The following is a 24,855-nucleotide window of genomic DNA, read 5'->3' on the forward strand; positions in this document are numbered from 1 at the left end:
TTTCTAGAGCACGTTTGTGCATGCGACAACTGTAAGAAAACTTCTGATCAGATGAATTTGGTTATATTGTGATTCAGTCATCATGGAGTATCCTCTCCAAAGTCAAATTCAGAGTGAGTTAGCTGTTAGTTTTGCTTTAAGTTTTTTTCTTTTTTATGAGTTTTATTTTTCTTTTTTTTTAATTCTTTATACAGAGTTTTAAGCAGTGTCTTTTAGACTCACACAGACATCATGAATCAGTGAATGAACCTCAACAATGGTGTCAATAAACAAAAATCTTTTTTGTGATGCTCAGAACTGATCTGTTTATCTGAAAATTTTGTTGAGGATCATACGCAGAATCTTGATGTCTGTGTGAATCTACATGATACTGTCTGATTAATTTCTGCACAATGATAAAAACTTTCAAAATATCAAAGCAGGGCAGAACTGTATGCATTATCATAGGATTACAACAACATGAAAGAAATACAATATTCAGAGATCAGTGAGTATTATAATGAATTTGTCAACAATGAGCAACCAAATACATTTTATAGAATTGTTTCTCACAATTTTCTTTGTAACAAATGTGCTTTTAAAAACACGTAGTTACAACAATTTAAGAAAAACTAAAGTTAAAATGTCAAGAATCAAGAGCCCAACTAAAGCAAGCGCTTACCTCCATAACGGTGACATTTATACATTTTGATAAAACCAACACCTTATTAAGAATATTTGTATGAAAGAAATAAAGTCAGAGTGGTTTGTTATAAGTGAAGATGCTGAGATCTAGAGAGATCTGTTAGTGTTTAATGTTGTTTCTGTTATCTGAGATTTGTGGGTCACCATTGTGGAGAGTAGAGCCTGTGCTTCAGTCAGTGATGATCCAAAAACACTGATGTTCTGCTGCAAGTTGCTTTATTAAAGACAGTAACTGCGTATTTTCTGATGTAGTTATGTTCGCTAATGCATATGCTATTGTCAGCTAATGACTTAGAGATTTGCATTTTAAAGGAAAGGTTTCATCATAACAATCCAGTAAAGAGCTTTTTTTTTAAGACATTAAAAAATTATTTTTTTGTTTGAACGAACAGCCACTTTTGTTAGTCAATTTAGCTCTAAATTTTCAATTAATTTTTTTTGACAAGGGCAGCAGGGACGTTCTGAGAACATTTCCAAATAAAATATGGTTCCCTAAACGTTCAGAGAAGGTCCTGAATGTCCACCAAATAACATAACCCAAAAGATCTCCTCATTGTGACTATCTCTGAACGTAGTGGGTCGTTCTGAGAATGTTCTGGGAATGTAAGATTTCTATCGGGGTAGTCCTCAGAAGCATCAGATTTAATAAACTATAAAACTATAAATATAAAAATGCAAAATGGTTCTGGTTGCGTTTTAGTTAGTAAATAGAAAATAGTATTAGGCTATCTCAAAATTACACTGGAAAGTCACAAATGCCTTTTTTTTTCGTAATTTTAACCATTTTTGCTCATACAGAGACATCAGTCAAATCTTGTCATGATCAGTATCACGGACTGGCCTTCGTTTGACTTCACTTCCCATAAGTCCTCTCGCGCGCTCTTCCGGTTTGCTGTCATTGCTGCGCGCTGCTCGCGTCGCGTGTCCTCGATATATAAACATTACTACGCGACGCTTACACTGCAAAGTAGCATTTTGCGCTAATGAGCACTTATGTATTGTAGTCTTTGCACTCAAAGTAAAGCTTTAGTTATGTTTGCTTGTGTAATTACACAGCGGTTACGTCCCGTTGTGTGTCTGGGCTCAGTGCAGAGGGCTTTGATCTCTCAGGCTGTCCGAAGCTTTTCAGATGCTCCTGCAACTACGAAAGACTTGAATAAACCTATAAAGCAGTGGGAATTATTAGTTAGTCCTTACACAAAGGTCAGATGTCATTTAGGCTGTAATATATCCATAAAACCACTGGATCCACATGCTTTTCCTGAAGCTGACCGGGCTTTTATTACTGTGCACGTGATGGATGCGAGTCAAACTCTTAATGTGGACAAATTTAATGTTCATTATGATGTTCAAAGCAATGAACTTCAGATTTTGTCCGATGAGGTGGATAGCAATGTCACTGTTGAACTGACAGCACCTATTAAATGTGGTAAGGATCTGAATTCAGGCTTGTAAAGATGATAATAAATCATATATATTTATTATTATAGTATATATATATTATTGACAGGTTATTTTATTAATATTTAATTACAACGAATATTTATTTTAATATTTTTATCATGTAGACTATTTACAGTAAATAAAGGTAGTGTAATGTTTACTTTTAATACTGTAAATTCATTGAAATACATGTGAATCCTTCTAGTCCCTGTCCATCCCTCCAGATCTCCACATCAAGACTAAAGACAAAGGCAATGTGAAGATCAAGAATATGGAGAGTGACCTCTGTCACGTGCACACAGAGAGAGGACACTGCGTCCTGAAGTCTGTGAAGGTAATACATTAGCTTACATAAAGGCCTAAACATTACTTATTTATTGAGATAATAAGTATCTGATTAATATCATGTGTTTAATTGTTGTGATTTTGTTTAGGGTCATGAGGTTCAAGTTCAGTCCACAGGAGGAAATGTCACTGGACTCAAAACCTTACATGGGAATGTAGATATCAGCACATCTGTGGACAGTGTAAGTAGTTTTTGATATATGTATATATATAACTGCATATATTGTGAAATTGTTATCAAGTAATTGTTTTTGTTCTCCAGAATATCGATATTATGAAAATTCAGGGAACCACCATGAATCTCTCCACAGAACATGGGGATCTGAAAGTGAAGGCCATCTATGGCGAATCCACCTCACTGTCAACTTCCTCCGGGAACATCCAGATTGGCCATGTACACGGTGAGGGAACGGGACAACAATGGCTCATTTTAAACACCTGATGTGCAGTTAGGACATGTATCGTTGTTGTTTTACAGGTGAAGCTCTTGTTCGCAGTGAAACAGGAAACATCGCCATTGGTAAGTGACCTGTCTGAACTGACAGTAGACCATTAGTCACTTGTTTAGTGCACTAAAGATGTCCTTCCTGCGTCCCAGACAGCTCAAGTGGTGCCCTGAAGGTGTTCACTGTTTCTGGAAACATTCATGCATATGTGGGAGAAGATGGATCTGCAGAACTTCACAGTCAACAAGGTACTAATAATGGACTTCAAACGAACTAATACACAAGACGAGTCTAGTATGAACATGTCTACTTGCCTGCCTACTTACATTTAATCCATGTATCCATTATTTTTTAAAATCTCTTTCAAATCTATTGTACTTAAAGGAACACTCCACTTTTTTTTTTAAATAGGCTCTTTTTCCAACTCCCCTAGAGTTAAACAGTTGAGTTTTACCGTTTTCGAATCCATTCAGCCTATCTCCGGGTCTGGCGGTACCACTTTTAGCATAGCTTAGCATAGTTCATTGAATCTGATTAGACCGTTAGCATCTTGCTCAAAAATGACCAAAGAGTTTCGATATTTTTCCTATTTCAAACTTGACTCTTCTGTAGTTACATCGTGTAGTAAGACCGACGGAAAATGAAAAGTTGCGATTTTCTAGGCCGATATGGCTAGGAACTATACTCTCATTCTGACGTAATAATCAAGGAACTTTGTTGCCGTACCATGAGTGCAACAGGTGTAATGATATTACGCAGCGCCCGTGAGCCCCTGCTTGCACAGGGAACGTGCCTTGCAACCATGGAGACATTTGTGAGAGACGGTGCGTAATATCATTGAAAATCTCAACTTTTCATTTTCCGTCGGTCTTAGTACACAATGTAACTACAGAAGAGTCAAGTTTTAAATAGGAAAAATACTGAAACTCTTTGGTCATTTTTGAGTGAGATGCTAACGGTCTAATCAGATTCAATGAACTATGCTAAGCTATGCTAAAAGTGGTACCGCCAGAGCCAGAGATAGGCTGAATGGATTCAAAAACTGTAAAACTCAACTGTTTGACTCTAGGGGAGTTGGAAAATGAGCCTATTTTCAAAAATAGTGGAGTTTTCCTTTAATAGTCAGATATTTCTGATACATACATACAGACCCTCATGGCTTTGTGTCAAGGTCAACAAGCCTTCAGATAATTTGACTTTGTTACAGTTCAGGTTGTAAAATGTCAAAATATAATACTATATATATTATAGTAACACTTTTTGAAATGAATGTGTAGACAAATGTTATTATTTTACACTTGATGGTTACAGCACATTACATTTTCATTCAGTCATTGTAAAGGTATAGTATAATTGTTTTTCATAACCATATAAAACCAACATGATTCTTTATGATGGACACTTTTATTTGTCTTTGATCAGGAGCTGTTAGTGTGCGTGTGGCCTCCACTATGAAGACAGCAGTGCGGTTGTGTGGAAGCTCCGTTAGCATTAGCTCAGAGATAGTCTGTCAAGAGACTGAACGTACTTCAGCTGATGGGAAGACAACAGTCACGGGTGAGTAGAAGCCAGACCCACGGCATGTCTTTTAGCTGCTCGAAACATACCTTTTGTTCATTTGCAAGTCTAGATCTTATCCTGAAACACAAACATGGAAATTTGACTATTTAAACTGCATTGATCTGACATATTCTATGCATTCATTACATATTATGTATTACTTTTAGCTCATTTGAATGGAGGTTTGTATGAAGAACAATGGATCAAAGCCACTGCTGATAAAGGTGCTGTGGACCTGAGAAGCCAGAGCTGGTTTGAGACTCTCAGATTTGGAGCTCAGAGTTAAAACCTGCACAGAAACACTGGGGACCAAATACAGAACTGACAGATCCTCGTTGCCGGTTATAACCCACTTCAGTGAATGTTTATTGTGGAACTTGCATAAATCTGTCCAAAAAGACTTAAAACCATGTCTCTCTTGACATAAGAGTGGTGAATGCCTCTAAATTACATGTTTGAAACTTGATGCATGTCATTTTAGAGGTGGGGTTGTGGGAAAGATACAGTATGCAACCAAAGATGGCAGCATATCCTGATGGATATTTTCTGTCTTTTTCAAGTGGTGGTACTCATGTATTACACCAATTGCAATAGTATAACATCCTGTTACGGTATACCAGATTAAATGTTAAATAGTTCCTACACAGTTAAAAAAACTGTACTAAATAAATAAATAAACAATTCAACTTTTAAGCATTTATTCATTTTGATAAAAGCTTCTGTACAATATGCATATGCACCCGTTCAAAGGTTTGTGGTTGGTAAGATTTTTTTTGTAAGGCTGCATTTATTTGATCATTTTGTGAAATATTACATTGAAATATAACTAAAAGAACTCTTTTAATATATTTTAAAATGTAATTTATTTCCTGTGATGTCAAAGCTGAATTTTCAGCATCAGTATTTGCTGCTCAAGAAAAATGTATTATCAACGATAAAAACAATTGTGCTGCTTAATATTTTTATGGAAACCGTGATACTTTTTTTCAGGATTTTTTGATGAATAGACTTTAAAAGAACAGCAATATTTATAGAATTTATATTTTTTGCAACATTATAAAAGTCTTTAATGTCACTTTTGATAAATTTTATGCATTTTTGATGATTTTTTTTTTTGGTTACACTTTATTTTAAGGCGACAGTTACATTGTACTTGCTCAAATAAGTACTCAGTAATATTAACTACATGTAATTACTAAAGACAGAGTTACGGTTAGGGATTGGTTTAGGGTTAGTTACTTGTAATTATGCATAATTTACTGTTGTTACTATAGTAAGTATATGTAGTAATGTGTAACTGTCATTTCAAAATAAAGTGTTACTTTTTTTACTCAAGAAAACAAAGAAACTTCTGAACAGTAGTTAAATAAGTTGAAATTATTTTGAAATTTTAGAAAGCAATGCTTGTTCAACAAATATTGAACAGATGCACTTTGTGTTGATCATATTCATGAGTGTAGTTCTGTGGCAGGCTGTCTGCAGTGGAACTGAATACTGTCATTGCGGAGCTTCAAATGCAGCGTTCTCTGGAAGTGGTGCAGGGAAACTCATTTACTACACCTCAACCTGGAGACAAACAAATATTGAGAGTACTTTTGGTGAATAACTGATTTAGTTATTCAGTAAGATGAGATTAATTGCACAAATATTTATATACTTATTAACAGTGCTGGGTAGTAACTGATTACATTTAATCTGGATTACGTAATCAGATTCCAAAAATTAAGTAATTAATTATATATTATGTTTTAAAATACTTTTTTATTGATTACATGATTACACATTATTCTCAGTAACCGACTACAATTTGTAATAATATACTCATTTTGAATATTATGAAGTGTAGATTTTACTTTGCTTTTATAGGATAAAGTTTGCTCTTTTACAAAACCCAATGTATCACTATACAATAAACAGCAACAAAATAACTACAAAAATTGTGATGTCTGTAATATGCTGTACGTTGATATTGTGAATACGTGCTTTTGGCCTATAGGTTTTACCCTGACTGGCAGTAGAGCATGACTGTAGGGGGTTGAAGGTGACGAATCCTGGGAGGCTCTGGCCAGTGGAGGTCGTGATCCATTGCTGATATTGTGACACGCGGGTGTACACACCAGGTTCATTGGGCTGACCACAGTCGTGACCCCTACTGATGATACCAGACTGAACCCACACTGAACACTGCTGACTCACCAGTGGACCACCAGAATCCCCCTACAGAAAAAGAGAGAGAGCTAGTATGTTTTTTCAGCACCCGCTCTGACGTTAAAGGGTTAGTTCACCCAAAACTGAAAAATCTGTCATTAATTACTCACCCTCATGTCGTTCTACACTCATAAGACCTTCGTTCATCTTCAGAACACAAATTAAAATATTTTTGATAAAATCTGATGGCTCAGTGAGGCCTCCGTTGACAGCAAGATAACACTTTCAATGTCCAGAAATCTACTAAAAACATATTTAAAACAGTTCATGTGACTACAGTGGTTCAACCTTAATGTTATGATGTGACGATATTTTGTGCGCCAAAAAAACTAAATAACGACTTTATTCAACAATATCTAGTGATGGACGATTTCAAAACACTGCTTCATGAAGCTTTGAAACTTTACGAATCTTTTGTTTCAAATCAGTGGTTCAGAGTGGCAAAATCACATGATTTCAGTAAACGAGGCTTTGTTACATCATAAGTGATTTGAAATTCAATAGTACACATGACTTTGGCAATTTGATACTGTTGTCGAAATTTTAAAATTTACTCATATTTTTAAGTAATGTGTTATGTATCTTCAGAAACACAAACCTTACCTGGGAAATGTACACCTGGGGTGGGCTTTGACGTAAAAGATATAAGTGGTCTTGGGTAACACAGACCTATGATCTTTAAAGAGACCCCTGACAGAGATATGATTCTGAAAAAGAACACCTTTGAGATATGGAAAAGAACATTTTAGTGACATATGTGAAGGAACAAAGGGTCAGAATGACTATATATGGAAGGGAGAGTTTAACCTTGAAGAGTTAAGGGGAAGTATAAAGGTGCCCAGGAAAAGGAATGTGTTATTCTTACACTCTGTGGTTTCCAAGTGAAGCTGTCATGACTGTTTGAATCTTTCTTGCAAGAAATAAAACGTTAAAAGGCTCTTGGGTCTGAGTTTGTTTCTTACACAGTGAGTTGCTGTCGATTTTTGCCACAACAATACACACTCCAAACCACTGAATCGACACAAAAGATTCGTAATGCTATTAAGCTTCATGAAGCAGTGTTTTGAAATCGCCCATCACTAGATATTGTTGAATAAAGTAGTTATTTTATTATTTTTGGCGCACAAAAAGTATTCTCGTCACTTTATAATATTAAGTTTGAAACACTGTAGTCACATGAACTGATTTAAATATGTTTTTAGTAGCTTTCTGTGCATTGAAAAAGGGAGTGTCATTGCTGGCTATGTAGGCCTCACTGAGCCATCGGATTTCATCAAAAATATCTTCATTTGTGTTCTGAAGATGAACGAAGGTCTTACGGGTGTGGAACGACATTAGGGAGAGTAATTAATGACAGAATTTTCAGAGTTGTGCACAATGTCAGCATGACATGAAAATTCACACAATCTAATTAAATTTATCTTATAGATCTTACTGTGAATGATTCATCCATGCAATATGTTTTAATCCCATAATGTTTCGTGTCAACTCGATCTTCTGGTGAAAATCACCGATAAATATCACACACACAACAATATGAAGTAATTCCAGAAACATGATATATTATTAATAATGAATGTCCATAAAACATGTTGGACGAACATTTAATTTTCTCTGATTTACTCCAAATATTGAAAATGCATCCAAACAACACAAAGTTGGATTTTTTTGTATATTTGGAATTTCTTTGAATTGCAGTTCAAATGTAATTTAGAATTTGTGTTGTATATATACAGTTGGTATGGAAAGTATTCAGACCCCCTTAATTTTTTCACTTTTTGTTATATTGCAGCCATTTGCTAAAATCATTTAAGTTCATTTTTTTCCTCATTAATGTACACACACAGCACCCCATATTGACAGAAAAACACAGAATTGTTGACATTTGTGCAGATTTATTAAAAAAGAAAAACTGAAATATCACATGGTCCTAAGTATTCAGACCCTTTGCTGTGACACTCATATATTTAACTGAGGTGCTGTCCATTTCTTCTGATCATCCTTGAGATGGTTCTACACCTTCATTTGAGTCCAGCTGTGTTTGATTATACTGATTGGACTTGATTAGGAAAGCCACACACCTGTCTATATAAGACCTTACAGCTCACAGTGCATGTCAGAGCAAATGAGAATCATGAGGTCAAAGGAACTGCCTGAAGAGCTCAGAGACAGAATTGTGGCAAGGCACAGATCTGGCCAAGGTTACAAAAAAATTTCTGCTGCACTTAAGGTTCCTAAGAGCACAGTGGCCTCCATAATCCTTAAATGGAAGACGTTTGGGATGACCAGAACCCTTCCTAGAGCTGGCCGTCCGGCCAAACTGAGCTATCGGGGGAGAAGAGCCTTGGTGAGAGAGGTAAAGAAGAACCCAAAGATCACTGTGGCTGAGCTCCAGAGATGTAGTCGGGAGATGGGAGAAAGTTGTAGAAAGCCAACCATCACTGCTGCCCTCCACCAGTCGGGGCTTTATGGCAGAGTGGCCCGACGGAAGCCTCTCCTCAGTGCAAGACACATGAAAGCCCGCATGGAGTTTGCTAAAAAACATCTGAAGGACTCCAAGATGGTGAGAAATAAGATTCTCTGGTCTGATGAGACCAAGATAGAACTTTTTGTCCTTAATTCTAAGCGGTATGTGTGGAGAAAACCAGGCACTGCTCATCACCTGTCCAATACAGCCCCAACAGTGAAGCATGGTGGTGGCAGCATCATGCTGTGGGGGTGTTTTTCAGCTGCAGGGACAGGACGACTGGTTGCAATCGAGGGAAAGATGAATGTGGCCAAGTACAGGGATATCCTGGACGAAAACCTTCTCCAGAGTGCTCAGGACCTCAGACTGGGCCGAAGCTTTACCTTCCAACAAGACAATGACCCTAAGCACACAGCTAAAATAACGAAGGAGTGGCTTCACAACAACTCCGTGACTGTTCTTGAATGGCCCAGCCAGAGCCCTGACTTAAACCCAATTGAGCATCTCTGGAGAGACCTAAAAATGGCTGTCCACCAACGTTTACCATCCAACCTGACAGAACTGGAGAGGATCTGCAAGGAGGAATGGCAGAGGATCCCCAAATCCAGGTGTGAAAAACTTGTTGCATCTTTCCCAAAAAGACTCATGGCTGTATTAGATCAAAAGGGTGCTTCTACTAAATACTGAGCAAAGGGTCTGAATACTTAGGACCATGTGATATTTCAGTTTTTCTTTTTTAATAAATCTGCAAAAATGTCAACAATTCTGTGTTTTTCTGTCAATATGGGGTGCTGTGTGTACATTAATGAGGAAAAAAATGAACTTAAATGATTTTAGCAAATGGCTACAATATAACAAAGAGTGAAAAATTTAAGGGGGTCTGAATACTTTCCATACCTACTGTATTTATTTAATTTTAATTTATTTATTTTGTGTAATTGAATTGAATTCTGAGTCCTGCACAAGCCTGATGTGTGCACATGTAGATAAGTAGTAATAATCGGAGTGGTTGTTGTACCTGGCAGGTGTCTTTGCCTCCCTGCAGTAAACCAGCACACATCATGTTGTCTGTAATGACTCCGGCACCCAGCAGATCATTACACTGAGAATTAATTACCACTGGAACCACAGTCTCCTGCAGAGTCCCAGGATAAGACAAATTCACTGGACACACGACCACACACAAACACAATCATCAGTCTGTGATACTAGTAGTGTGTGTGTGTGTGTGTGTGTGTGTGTGTGTGTGTGTTACCTCCAGCTGCAGTTTGTCCCCAGCCTGTGATCCAGCTGCTGGTGCCGGAAGGGAAGATGCTGTTTTCCGCTGCTAGACACACTGGTCTGATATAGTTAGTAAAGTTGACTGAAGAGGACAGTTGCAGGAGAGCGATGTCATTGTTGTAGTTGTCGCTGTTGTAGGACGGGTGTATGACAAGTGTACTGACTCTACTGCTGATTTCATGGTCATGAACTCCCTGCTGTGTCCTCCTTCCCAAGTACACAAGCAGGTTGGATGTGCTGACTCTGAATACAGACCATCGGCAATTACAACTACAACATTTAACAGTGTTCCAAATCTGTGTAAATATGTGTTCATGTGGTTCTAACCTAGCGAAACAGTGAGCAGCCGAGAGCACCCATTCACTGCTGATGAGGGAACCTCCGCAAAAATGACCTTCATATTTGGGGCTGTGAAGACTGACCTGCCATGGCCACGCCCCCTCAGGCGCATCAACTCCACCCACAATACGGATTTTTAAACGGGGATGTCCATAAACTGAGAGAAAAAAATACTTGTAGTGACATACAAGGTGCACAAGCATGAGATCACATAGATGTTTCAATGATGCATGATGATACAATCTTAATTTAATTTAAATCAAACAATGAAAATAAGTATTTGATCCCCTACCAACCAGCAAGAATTCTGCCTCCTATAGATTATGTGCCCATGTCGAACACAGATTAGTCCCATCACTTTAAGAAAGTACTCTGTCAGCTCATTATGTGTATATAGACACCTGTCCAAAGAATCTGTATCTTCCATTCAAACCTCTCCACCACCACGGGCAAGACTAAAGAGCTGTCAAAGGACATCAGGGACAAGATTGTAGACCTGCACAAGGCTGGAATGGGCTACAAGACCATCAGCAAGAACACCACACCACAGACAGCTTTCGCGACCAGTGATAAAGAATTTCTACACGCATTAATCCAACCTGCAGATACCCACACTTTGGAAAATTTTCCGTCAGTTGTTCTTCGATAAGATGCTCTTCTTTGCTGATGAATCTAATTTCCATGGTTACCAGCTATGGTTTTCCCTTTCCCTTTTGTAAAAGATGCTCGCGAGTCAAAAAATGTTGCATTTTAAAATCTCCCTGTAATATGCTTGCTGTAGTTCAAACAACAATATTCTAGCCACAAGCTGCAACCTTCTCCTGTGTTTACGTACATGAATTAAACAATTGGAATTTCCTGCAAAATTCAACCCAACATCTCAAAATATACAGTCATGTGAAAAAGTAAGGACATCCTTTGAATTCCATGGTTTTCTGTATTGGGGCGTAATAAAAAAATCATTTGGTCCTTGGCAGGTCTTAACATTTAAAATAAATCCTGAATAACATCACATGACACATAACTCTGTGTCATCATTTATTCAACAAAAACTAGGCCAAAATGGAAAACCCATGGGTGACAAAGTTAGGACACCCCCACGTAGAAGGCAATGTTCTCAGGACTTTGCGCAATGTTTCCTAAAAGTTCTCTAAAGGTGACTAAAATTCCAAACCTTTACAGAACATTCGGGACGTTCCTAAAACATTCTCTTTTGGTAGTGAAAGTGCTGCAGTTCAAGGTTCCTTATTATGACTTTAGGAAGATGTTCCATTTGGTTATTTTATGGTCAAAAAAAGAACGTTACAAAGAAGACATTTGTGACATTAACAGAACGTTCCCACAAGGTCCTCTGTTGGTCATTTAATAACATTCCAGATATAAGTTTAGGGGGACTTTCTATTTTGGTGATTTTATGGTCGCACAAGAACATTACAAAGAAGACATTTTGGAAGTTATCATAACGTCCTATTGTAATAGTCCCCTAAACATTCCCAGAATGTCCTGAATGTTTCCAGAAGGTCCACTAAATAACATTCCCCAACCCTTAAAAGAACTCCACATCGTGACCGTCTCGGAACGTACTGGGAACGTTACTAGGTGACTGATGTCATGTCTTTCCCTTTTTACTTGAGACAGAGGACACTCAAGAATAGTCAGAAATAATAATCCAGGGACAAAAGAACTTGCGTTGCCTCTTTTTAATGCTCACATTGCACTTGTATATCAGAGCAATCACTTCGTCATCGCTACGTTACTCCACCCATTACTTACGTATTAAAGTCACAATTATTATTTTATTCATACATAACACTCCTCCCCCCCAAAACAGAAAGTCCACTTTTCTTTTACTTGTTTTTTTTTTTTTTTTTTTTTTTTTTTTAAAAGAACGTATCAACATGAAATAGAACAAAAACATCCTTACATCTGCAGCCAATTATTTAACGAAATTGAAATAAAGAACTTAAACTGTCAAATATTGTAGTTGCACATTTCCTTCTTCTTCTGTTTATCTATCTTTTTTTATTTATTTATTTATTTCTATCACTATAAATCAAGCCTTTTTGGTGGGCGTCTTTCCCTCATGGGATAGCGGCGTTCTGTGTTTGACACGGGCTCCGAAACAGAAATGTTGGAGCTTGGTGTAGGTTGTTTTTCAGAGTTTTCCATCTGCGGAATGCTTTCAGTCTCTGGTGGTGCAGGTCCTTCCACTGGTGTAAGTGGTGAGTCCACCATCACTTCTGGAAACATTGGAGAGTCTGAACAAACAATGGGTGTGGTAACAGCAGACTCAGCCTCCGGGGCAGATCCCAGCAACAGCTGATCCAAGTGTCTTTTCCAGATAAGCTTGTCAGATGTTAGTACAGTGTACAGCTATCACTGTCGCTGGTACCCACTTTGGTCCTGAAGTATAGTTGCGCGCCAGAACATTTTGTCCTGGATGGAACAGTCTGCTTTTTGCCTTCATGCTTCTCCGTTGAACTTGCTTCTGTTGCTGGCAAGTTATCACCTCTTTGACAGTGGAAGGTCTCAGTAAATCAAATCCAGAGCGCAACGAACGCTTCAACATCAGAGAAGCTGGAGAAACTTTTGTTGTCCCATGGCTGGTGTTTCAGTATGACAATAGGAAATCGTTCAGGCGCTGCTGAAGGCTCCCTTGTCCTTGTGATGTCTTTAGGGCGTGCTTTACGGTTTGAACCATTCTCTCTGCCAGACCGTTCGTGGCTGGGTGGTACGGAGCTGATTTAAGATGTTGTACACCACAACGTTGTAGGAACACAGCAAATTCTTGTGATGTAAATTGTGGCCCGTTGTCACTGATGAGCTGTTCAGGGTAGCCAAAACGGCTAAACATTTCTCCCAGTTTTACTACTGTTTTCTCAGCAGTTGTAGAGTGCATAACAGCAACTTCAGGCCACTTGCTGTGGGCATCCACCACTATTAACAACATCTTTCCCTCAACCGGGCCAGCAAAATTCACATGTACACGCTGCCACGGGGTTTCTGGCCAGTCCCACGGGTGTAATGGGGCCAATTGAGGTTCGTTTCTCACTTGTTGGCAGGATGGACATGACTTTGCTTTACCTTCAATGTCCCCCTCAAGTCCCGGCCACCAAAAATAACTTCGTGCCATTTCCTTCATTCGCACGATACCACAATGGCCCACATGGAGCTGCTGGAGGACTGGTTTCCTCAACGATGGGGGAATGATGACTCTTTGTCCCCAGAGAAGACATCCTGAATGAACCGACAATTCGTTCTTCCTAGACAGGTATGGCTTCATGTTGGTGGTGTCCTTAGGGACATGTCCATCTTTTACCATTTCCAAGACTGCAGACAGAATTGGATCGTTCCGTGTGCATCTTCTCACCTGTGTTGATGTCACTGGAGCCATTGTGACTTGCTCAAAGTAGAAAATGTCTTTCTGCTTGCTCTCAGGACATGTCACGGGTAACGGTAGTCTTGATAGACCATCTGCATTTCCATGCAGCTCTGCCTTCCGATATCTAATTTCATATGTGTGTGCTGACAACAGCAGAGCCCATCTCTGCATTCGGCTCGCTGCTAGAGAGGGGATACCTGTGTGCGGCCCAAGGATGGTGGTTAAAGGCCGGTGATCAGTCAGCAGTATAAACTGCCTGCCATACAGGTACTGGTGAAATTTCCGAATACCAAAAATGATTCCCAAAGCTTCTCGCTCGATTTGCGCATACTTGCTCTCCGCTTTGTTCAAGGTGCGCGAGGCAAATGCAATTGGCCTCTCTTCTCCTGAAGGGATGATGTGGGAAATCACGGCTCCCACACCATAGGGTGATGCATCACAAGCTAATTGCAGGGGGAGTTTTGGATTAAAATGGGTCAGCACACCAGACTTTACCAGAGCTTTCTTGGCTTCTTGAAAAGTGGTCTCACATTGCTGTGTCCATTCCCATGCCTGATTACTACACAGAAGTTGGTGTAGAGGTTTCAGCAGTGTGGCTAAGCCATTGATGAATCGACCATAGTAATTCAGAAGACCTATGAATGAGCGGAGCTGGCTGACGTTCTGTGGTGCTGGAGCCTCTAGAACGGCTCTTACTTTTGAAGGTGCCTTGTGCAGTCCGTCAGCATCGATCACATGCCCAAGATATTCAACAGACTGCTTGAAAAACTCACATTTGTCTTTTCTCACTCTTAAGCCATATTTCTTTAGTCGCTGGAGTGTACTATCCAGATTACTCAGATGCTCTGCTTCTGTTCTTCCTGTCACTAATATGTCATCTAAGTAGCACTGCACCCCCGACAGGCCACTTAATACCTGATCCATGGCCCTCTGGAAAAGCGAAGGAGCCGAAGTGATACCAAAAGGAAGACGCTGGTATCTAAAAAGCCCTTTGTGTGTGACAATTGTCAGTAACTCTTTAGAGCTCTCATCAACTTTCATTTGTAGGTAGGCTTGACTCAAATCAAGTTTGCTGAACCGCTTCCCCCCTGCCAAGCCAGCAAACAGATCATCAATGAGGGGAAGTGGATACTAGTCGGGAGACAATACAGGGTTTACTGTCACTTTAAAGTCACCGCAAATCCGAATAGACCCATCTTTTTTAAGCACGGGTACAATAGGCGTAGCCCAGTCACTGCTATTCACTGGTACGATGACTCCACTGGTTACCAGCTCTTCCAGAGCTTTCTCAACTTTTGATCTGATAGCATATGGCACAGAACGGGCTTTGCAACACTTGGGCTTACTATCAGGCTTGATGTCGAGTTTAGCAGTAATGTCTTTCATCGTACCAAGTTCATCCCTGAAAACACTAGCATGTTTCCCCAGAACAGTACTGAGCTCAGTGTTTCCCTTTGACACCATCTGCACCATCGGCCAGTCCAGTTTCATTGTTTCCAGCCATCCTCGTCCAAGTAAAGTTGGGTAGTCCCCTTTAACCACATACAGTGGCAATGTTGCTGACTGACCATTTAATTCCACTTCCACATCCATTACACCTCTTATGGCCACAGGCTCCCCCGTATATGTTTTCAACACGATATTGGTGGGCTTTAGACAGACATGTTTGAGTGTTTTGTGGTACACAGCATCTGACACTATAGACACAGCAGCGCCAGTGTCTATCTCCATATGCACCGGTTCTCCTTCAATGATGGGTGTCACCCAATAGCCTTTGGAGTCTCCTTCCATGGCTAGAATTTTTAGAGGAACTTCCTCCAAAGAGGAGTCAGTGTCGTCTGTGTACTCCTTGCAACTTGATTGCACTGTATACACATTTTTCTTTTTCTTTGATGTGCCAGGCATTTTATTGAATTTTTGTTTTGCAGTCTTTTGTTTTCCTCTGCAAACACGTTCTATGTGGCCTTTTTTTCCACAACTACGGCACACCAGTTCTTTACACCAACACTCCGATGCAAGATGTCCGACTTTCCCACACCTATAACATGTTGCATTTTTAGGTGCTTTACCAGGGGAATTCTGGAATGTGTTCATGTCAGCAGACAACTTATGCACTTTATCTGAGTTACTGAATTGCTGGGCTTCTTTAGCCGCAAGTTCCATGCTCACACTTATTTCAGTGGCTTTCTGCAATGTGAGATTACTTTCACTTAACAGTCTTTTTTGAATGGCTTCGCTTCGTAATCCACATACGAGCCTGTCCCTGATTGTATCATTCAAAACATCACCGAATTCACAATGTTCAGAAAGTTTCTTCAGAGCAGCCACAAACATAGTTACAGTTTCTCCCTCCTCCTGATTTCTCTTGTGAAATCGAAATCGTTCCGCTATCACCAACGGTTTAGGTGAAAAATGTGCGCTTAGCACAGCCACAATCTCCGCATAAGTTTTCTCACCTGGTTTCGCGGGCTGCACGAGACTGCGTAGCAAAGTGAAGGTCTTTGCACCCATCACACTGAGAAACGTAGGCACAATCTTCTCACCCTCAATGGCGTTCGCCTGCAGGAAATATTCAAATCGCTCCTTATATGAGCTCCATTGTTCAACATTTTCGTCGAAATGTCCGATATTGCCTATGACGCCAGCCATATCGTCTTACAGGCACCGAGTTCACGCCGCGTTCAGCCGTTTCCAGCACTTTACTCTTCCATTCGGCAATTCACACACGCAGAAGTTCTTTCAAACATCCTCGTCGCCACTTTGTCATGTCTTTCCCTTTTTACTTGAGACAGAGGACACTCAAGAATAGTCAGAAATAATAATCCAGGGACAAAAGAACTTGCGTTGCCTCTTTTTAATGCTCACATTGCACTTGTATATCAGAGCAATCACTTCGTCATCGCTACGTGACTCCACCCATTACTTACGTATTAAAGTCACAATTATTATTTTATTCATACATAACAACTGACAGGTTACCCCGCTAGAAATTGTACATTCCCAGAACATTCTCAGAACGTCCCCACTGTGTTAATGTTAATGGCGTTGTCTAGTAATGTTCCCGGTACATTCAGAGATGGTCACAGTCATCTGAACAAACAATATGACTTCTAGAACAATGTCCTTTGGACAGATGTAACCAAAGTGGAGATGTTTGGCCATAATGCACATAGCCAAGTTTGGTGAAAACCAAAAAGAGCATATCAGCACAAACACCTCATACCAAAAGTCAAGCATGTGGGTATAGGGCTGATGATTTTGGGCTTGTTTTACAGCCACAAGATCTGGGCACCTCACAGTCATTGAGTCGACCATGACCCACATAGAAGGCAATGTTCTCAGGACCTTGTGCAACGTTCCTTAAAAGTTCTCTAAAGTTGACGAAAATTCTGAACCTTTACAGAACACGGTCCTCCATTGGTCATTTAATAACGTTCCCGATATGATTGATGATATGATGTTTAGGGGGACGTTGTATTTTCGTTATTTTATGGTTGTGCAAGAATGTTACAAAGAGGACATTTGGGAAGTTATCAGAACGTCCTATAGTAATAGTTCCCTAAACATTCCCAGAACGTCCTGAATGCTCTGTGAAGGTCTGTCAAATAACATCCCCCAACCTTAAAAGTACTCCACATCGTGACCGTTTCTGAACATACTACTAGACAATGTCCTTTACACCAGTGGGGACGTTCTGAGAATGTTCTGGGAACGTACAATTTCTAGCGGGGTGAACTCCTCTGTACACCAAAGTTTTCTAGAGTCAAATGTGAGGGCATCTGTCTGACAGCTAAAGCTTGGCCAAAATTGGGTCATGCAATAGGAGAGTGACCCCAAGAACACCAGCAAATCTACAGCAGAATGGCTGAAAAAGAAAAGAATCACGGTGTTGCAGTGGCCCAGTCAAGTCCAGACCTCATCCTGACTGAAAAGCTGTGGTGAGAGCTGTGTATTAACAAATGCCCACAAACCTCAATAAATTGAAGCAACATTGTAAAGAAGAGTGGGCCAAAATTCCTCCAGAAGGATGTGAGAGACTGATAAAGTCATACAGAAAATGATTTCTGCAAGCTAAAAGTGGATCTACAGGCAATTGAATCATAAGGTGTCCTTGTCACCCATGTCTTTTCCATCTTGGCTTTATTTTTGTTGAATAAATGATGACGCCGAGTGATATGTCATGTGTTGTTATTCATTTATTGGTTTTATTTTTCAAATGTTAAGACCTGCCAAGGACCAGATGATTTTTTATTATGCCCTGATATAGAAACCATGGAATTCACTAGGATGTCCTAACTTTTTCACATGACTGTAGGCTTACTGTCGTGAATTACTATAAGGTAAGAAGACGAGTTTAAACTCTGAATGTACTGACTAAATCATGGAATTTCGTTCATTTTTAAATACACCAAAAACAACAACAACAACAAAAAAAATCCACAGTGTAGCTTTGATAAAATATTATACCAAATATAATGTTTTATCAGAGCTTTACAATACTAAAGTTACAATACTTTAGTTAACAATACTAAATTGAACAGCATTTAGTTAATTGCACTGTGTAAAGTCAATGATTTGTTATGAAGTATTTCTTTGTTGAATGGTCCTTTTAGCTTTAATTTTATAGAGCAGTATAGAGTGACAGGAAAGTGCAGGGAATGATCTGGACATGACCTAGGTCACAGGGTCCCTGTGATCCAACAACTGGTTATCTCACAAGAGAACCACTTGAGAAAATAGTACCAAATCAATGTAAACACCTGTAAGATCTTACCTTTGCCATATATGAGCAGGGCCATATAGGTTAACCTCCACATCGTCACATAGACTCTCTCTTCTCTCGCAGGATGGATGACTATGGTAGTTTTGTCATGTCATTCCTTTAGTAGCCTAATCCCTTCTTATCACTCATTTGCCTGATAATTTACATGTTCCTTCTCTCATTTCATCTTCCTGACTTCCTTTCTATATGCTTAATGCTAGACTAGACCTATAGTTTTATAGTTTATAGCCTACGATCAAATTTTTTTGCGTATACAGCTAAACGCGTCTCCGTGTGGACGGGCTCCAATGCTGCCTTCACATGCAATCGGAATTTTGATAATTCTAGATTCTGAAGTCGTGTTTACGAGCTCATCGTAAAAAGCTTCTAAATGGGAGGCGTTCAAGTGTAGTTTTTACCTACGAAATTATTAAAGTATTCACGATAATTCCGAGAGCACGTGAAGGCAGCAAGCAACGGGGCGTGGTAATGGCTAACAAGAAGGCGTGCAGGACAAGAGGAGCACATGGCCAACACAAAGACAAAGCCACATGCTCAAACACAAAACTGCAAACACAGAACTGCAAGAGCCCTGACAAAATGAACATTCCTGGAGTCTTCTGGCATAATCATGCGCCTTTCGTAATTCCAAACAAAGAATAATCCTTGCTGTTTGCGTTTTACTGTTTATTATTGTTGACAAAGTAGTTTTGTGTCAGTTTCCCCTATAAAACATACTTAAAAAAAAAAACTTTTATATTATTATTTAACTTATCTAATAAAGCCACATGTTAAAATGATGACATGGTTTGCTTCAATACACAGCACACAGTTAAAGATAGCAGCAAAAATAACTGTTTCAGAGCATTTGAATATGAGTCAGACTCAGTGAAGATGGAGAAACAGAACTACAGCTATTTATTAAAGGTGCTAAAGAGTAAGGTGACCAGATTTCTGAAATGGAAACCGGGGACATTTCCTATTTGAGTGATCAAAATATCACCGAAATCTCATTTGTTAGTAAATATTAATAAAAAAATGGGGACAATACATTTTTGAATGTTTTTGTTTTTTAATTGTTCACTGTAAACCCTAATAAGTTGAGACTACTCAAATGATTTGAGGAAAGTGATTCCCTCAGTTCAATTGAGTAATGGGGTAATTGACAACTCAATTTAATTGGTCTTTTCATTGAATTAACTTAAATGTTTAAGTACAGATAACTTAAACATGGGTTAATATGGGTTCCCTATATCATTACATTAATAATTATTATGATTTAATTTTATTATTAGGATTTTTGGTCTGGTTTTAATACAATTCACCAAAAATCTATTACACTATTAACCAGGCCTAACTAAAAAAAGTATTACACTATTTTGAAAAATCACATTACAAAATTAAAACAACATAAATATGAGATAAGATAAATAAAATGGCATTTAACAAATATTTTTAACATTAATTATTGAATTTAATATTTTCATTTTCATGAGCTGTTTATAGGCTATTGTACAGAAATTACAACATTTTAAACGTTTAACTATTATTTTGCATTTTAGACTCATTTTAAGCACTAAGTAAGTTGCGAATGTATTATTATTTTTATTATAATTGTTTTATTTATTCATATCTGAGTGTTCCTTCATCACGTGATTTAGTTAAGACGTGTGTGGAAATTGCTGCTTTGTGACTGAGGACGTTTAAATTGTCCAAAACAATCCCGCACCCTGTTGAAGCCCTGTTATAAAACACGTAACCGTATTACTTTAATTTAACATGAATAGTTAGTATGTTACTACCTTAAAAGTTGAAACCAATAACTATGTTTCTTTTGATAATTGATGATAATGGCGCTCTGCTCTGGTCCAGGTTACGTTCTTCGTGAAGTAGCGGCGTGCGCGCGAAGTGTAGCGGTGACAGTGTAGCTGCACAGCCCCCTCTGTTGGTGAATATAATCACTACACGTTTGCTCTGATAACCAACAGGCTGCTGTGTGTTGGTCGGGCTTTTTTGCAATGTATTTGCGGGTTATTTTGAACGAGCTATCAAACGGGGACATTTTCGGGGACTGCTTCAGTCGGGGACGGAGCACCAAAAACCGGGACTGTCCCCAGAAAACGGGGACGTCTGGTCACCCTACTAAAGAGGATCTTTTCGTCAACTGAGAAACCAAAGACTGTTAGTGAGTTTTTGAAATGAGCGCATGCGTAAGAACAACCCCCCTCCTTCACAGCTCATTTCGAGGGAACGCCTCTCAAAACTCGTGCACGAGTATTGGAACACGAGTGTTTACCACCGGCATTCGCTGTGTCGTGTTAGTGGATTCATTATGTCGGACTCACCGCAGGTAACTCATAATCTGCAGTTGTTACTCCTGTCTCCGGACAAAAACATTGCATGCGGCGCCTGTGGAGTGTGGAAAGTTACTGGAGCGCGCAGCCGCGCTCGTCTCTCACAAGGAACGTCACGGCAGTGATTGACAAGCCAGAGGGCCAATCGTTTACGCGGCCCTACCTCGTGCACAGATGATGTATATTAATATTATTCCTTTCAGTGCACCTAATAAATAGTCTTTTATCAGTTAGTAAAGACAGTTTCAAATAATATTGCAAAAATGTATAAAACAAAACATCCTCTTTAGCACCTTTAATCTGTTAGGATCAATCTGAGAGTGTAAAGTGAGGAGAGATTCTGTCTTAATGCTTCAGTGACACCTTTACAGACAAAAAGGTCCCTTACTATTTTTATACCTGAAATTGAAGATCATAATGCATGTGTGAGATATAGTGCAGGTGTTCTCAACTCTGGCCCTTGAGATCCACTTTCTTGCAGAGTTTAGCTTCAACCTAAACTCACCTGCCTTAACAAGAGCTTGTTTGGCTTGTTCAGGTGAGTTTGATCAGGGTTGGAGCTAAACTCTGCAGGAAAGTGGATTTCAAGGGCCAGCGTTGAGAACATCTGTATTAATGCATATTTAAAGGTGCCCTAGATTGTTTTTTTACAAGATGTAATAAAAGTCCTAGGTGTCCCCTGAATGTGTCTGTGAAGTTTCAGCTCAAAATACCCCATAGATTTTTTTTAAATAAATTTTTTTAGCTGCCTATTTTGGGGCATCATTAACTATGCACTGATTTTTTCAGCACGGCCCCTTTAAGAGATGCGCTCCCTCTGCCCCACGAGCTCTCGACTATATATACATCGCATAAACAAAGTTCACACAGCTAATATAACCCTCAAATGGATCTTTACAAGATGTTCGTCATGCATGCTGTATGCATTCTTCGAATTATGTGAGTAAAGTATTTATTTAGATGGTTACGGTTGATTCTGTGTGAGTTTGAGGCTGTGCTCCGTGGCTAAAGCTAACATTACACACTGTTGGAGAGATTTATAAAGAATGAAGTTGTGTTTATGAATTATACAGACTGCAAGTGTTTAAAAATGAAAATAGCAACGACTCTCGTCTCCGTGAATACAGTAAGAAACGATGGTAACTTTAACCACATTTAACAGTATATTAGCAACATGCTAATGAAACATTTAGAAAGACAATTTATAAATATCACTAAAAATATCATGATATCATGGATCATGTCAGTTATTATTGCTCCATTTGCCATTTTTCGCTATTGTTCTTGCTTGTTTACCTAGTCTGATGATTCAGCTGTGCACAGATCCAGACGTTAATACTGCCTTTCCTTGTCTAATGCGACGAATGGGCTGGCATATGCAAATATTGGGGTCATACATATTAATGATCCCGACTGTTACGTAACAGTCGGTGTTATGTTGAGATCCGAGTGTTTTCCGGAAGTCTTTTAAACAAATGAGATTTACATAAGAAGGAGGAAACAATGGAGTTTGAAACTCAATGTATGTCTTTTCCATGTACTGAACTCTTGTTATTCAACTATGCCAAAGTAAATTCAAATTCTGATTCTAGGGCACCTTTAAACAAGGCATTTTTCTTTTTCTAAATGGTGGTTTTGGGGCAAACTGAGCCATATGTTTTGGATTAGTTGAACCAATGGTTTATGGTAATGTTTTTCATATTAAATAGTGTTTTCATGTGCTGTGGTACCTCATAACAATTATAACATTATGTGACAGGAATGATCCAAACAACTCAAACCTTTAGCTGATGACTTTGTCATTGTGTTCTTTACAACTAAATTTACGTATGTGATCATTGCACATTTCACTCTATTTCAGTTATTTGTTCTTTTTCTTCATCACTTTAAACCTTGTTTAATGTGTATTAATTTGGATGATTGCAATTCAGAAGACAAAAGAGTGCAGTGCTAAAGTGTTTAATTATTCTCATAAAACCCTTTTGCACATGCTGAAACATAATGAAGTACTTTTTCCATTATGGTGTGGTGACTGTGGTGTAACCTCATTTATATGACACAGATAACATACAAGAAGTACAGCATTAAACATTTCCCACAATACATTTCACAACTTGGGTGGTGAAGGGATGCCAGAATACTTTTATCTCATATTATTGTGATAAACTGTTGTGCATATCCTTGTGTTGTGCTTGACAAGATTAGATGAACATTCTTCTCTCAAACTCTCATTTAAACACAGAGCTGTACGTGCTATTTGAAAATCATATAAAAATAAACAGTATATAAAGAGTTGTTTCATGCTGTTTGCTACGAAACTGGTTACTAAATGCAGATTTTGTTGCAAAAATTTCACAGATAACAGATAAAAAGAGTCTTTATCATGTGACAGACGTGTGCAAGTGAGGTGTTGATAAGGATCCCCAGATTCGCCAGATTCAGTACTTCGCCTTCAGAGATACAAAAATGTCCAGTGATTGAAAGATAAAGAAAGTTTAATTCATGGAAGTTGTGTTAGGACTCACTCATTCATCACATCGCTTTTTGTAATCGCTGCAGCAGTCTGTGTTGCAGTCAGCATTGCAGTTGCAGGCAAAACCAGCATTGTACTTCTCATTACATCTCCCATGACAGGAGTCTGAGCCTACAAAAAACAAGCATTATTCAGAGAATGATGTGTTTTAAGACTGTGTAAATGTGTACACATATCAAGGGAAAATTTTTACCCTTGCTGGCGGGAGAACATTGATCTGGGGGGTTGAAAAGGACAAATCCAGGCAGGTTTTCTTTTATTACCCCTGTGATCCATTGCTGATACTCTGACACACGAGTGTAAACACCAAGTAAGTCGGGCAGGGCACACCCTAAAATCGTACTCTTGACACCAGACTGAACCCATAACGAACACAACCGATTCACCACTGGACCACCAGAATCCCCCTGCAGAGTAAGAGAGAGAAAGGGAAAAAGAGATATTATGTTTTCAGTTTAAGTTTGTTCCATTTAACATTAAACAGGGACAAGATAAAGTCATTCTTCAAGAACACTCAAACACTCAAACACAGTGTGTTTAGCTGTGCACATTTGGAGAAGTTTGAATGATTTAGAATTGGTCTCATTGGTTGTTGTACCTCCCCGTGGCTACCGGAACTTGAACCAGCACAAATCATATTACTGTTGAACGCAAGAGTACAGCGTTTAGCACACGTTGATTGATCCATCACTCGAACAGTAGTCTCTTGCAGATGCCCAGGAGAAGGTAAAGGTTCTGGACACACACACACACACCATACACTCAAAAAAATAACTCTTTGAACGAACATAAAAAAAATCATGGAAAGGATTTCCACATGATTAAGTTGCTTTATTTCAGCATTATGCAATTCTGTTATTCCAATTTAATGTACTTACGTTGGGTCAACTTAATTTATTAAGGTTGATTCAACTTATTTACTATGGTTGGGCACAGCTTAATTTAATAGTGTCAGTCCAACTAATTTGCAATGTTTTGGAAAATAAATAAAAAGCAATAAATAAATAAATAAAAATAAATTGTTTTCATATACATTGATTTTTACAATTAA

At 38.8% G+C, this 24,855-nt stretch overlaps 3 protein-coding genes and 1 pseudogene across 4 annotated transcripts; 1 reads left to right on the forward strand and 3 right to left on the reverse strand.

The window, feature by feature from the left end:
- Positions 1 to 1,552: 1,552 nt before the first annotated feature.
- On the forward strand, positions 1,553 to 5,164 carry fam185a (family with sequence similarity 185 member A). Its single transcript, XM_048159306.1, has 8 exons — positions 1,553 to 2,113; positions 2,352 to 2,461; positions 2,562 to 2,654; positions 2,735 to 2,873; positions 2,951 to 2,992; positions 3,071 to 3,166; positions 4,341 to 4,475; positions 4,646 to 5,164. Exons 1-8 carry the CDS (start codon positions 1,678 to 1,680, stop codon positions 4,762 to 4,764), a joined length of 1,170 nt encoding a protein of 389 aa, XP_048015263.1. The 5' UTR covers positions 1,553 to 1,677; the 3' UTR covers positions 4,765 to 5,164.
- Positions 5,165 to 5,878: 714 nt separating this feature from the next.
- Positions 5,879 to 11,121, reverse strand: LOC125247795 (serine protease 27-like). Of its 2 annotated transcripts, XM_048159282.1 has the most exons (5): positions 10,762 to 11,120; positions 10,409 to 10,677; positions 10,172 to 10,317; positions 6,482 to 6,695; positions 5,879 to 6,044 (listed from the first exon to the last, which is right to left on the reverse strand). In XM_048159282.1, the coding sequence occupies exons 1-5, from the start codon at positions 10,974 to 10,976 to the stop codon at positions 6,040 to 6,042; spliced, it is 849 nt and encodes a 282-aa protein (XP_048015239.1). In that variant the 5' UTR covers positions 10,977 to 11,120; the 3' UTR covers positions 5,879 to 6,039. The 2 variants fall into 2 exon arrangements, with proteins under 2 accessions (XP_048015239.1, XP_048015238.1); XM_048159281.1 differs by lacking the exon at positions 5,879 to 6,044 and having other exon boundaries at positions 6,055 to 6,695; positions 10,762 to 11,121.
- Positions 11,122 to 13,384: 2,263 nt separating this feature from the next.
- On the reverse strand, positions 13,385 to 16,587 carry LOC125247013 (annotated as a pseudogene).
- A 6,627-nt stretch (positions 16,588 to 23,214) lies between these two features.
- LOC125247796 (tryptase-like) lies at positions 23,215 to 24,629 on the reverse strand. The gene is made up of 3 exons (XM_048159283.1): positions 24,403 to 24,629; positions 23,998 to 24,211; positions 23,215 to 23,915 (listed from the first exon to the last, which is right to left on the reverse strand). The coding sequence occupies exons 1-3, from the start codon at positions 24,604 to 24,606 to the stop codon at positions 23,797 to 23,799; spliced, it is 537 nt and encodes a 178-aa protein (XP_048015240.1). The 5' UTR covers positions 24,607 to 24,629; the 3' UTR covers positions 23,215 to 23,796.
- Between the last annotated feature and the right edge of the window lie 226 nt (positions 24,630 to 24,855).

This window comes from Megalobrama amblycephala, linkage group LG15, assembly GCF_018812025.1.
Source record: "Megalobrama amblycephala isolate DHTTF-2021 linkage group LG15, ASM1881202v1, whole genome shotgun sequence".
NCBI lineage: Eukaryota > Metazoa > Chordata > Actinopteri > Cypriniformes > Xenocyprididae > Megalobrama > Megalobrama amblycephala.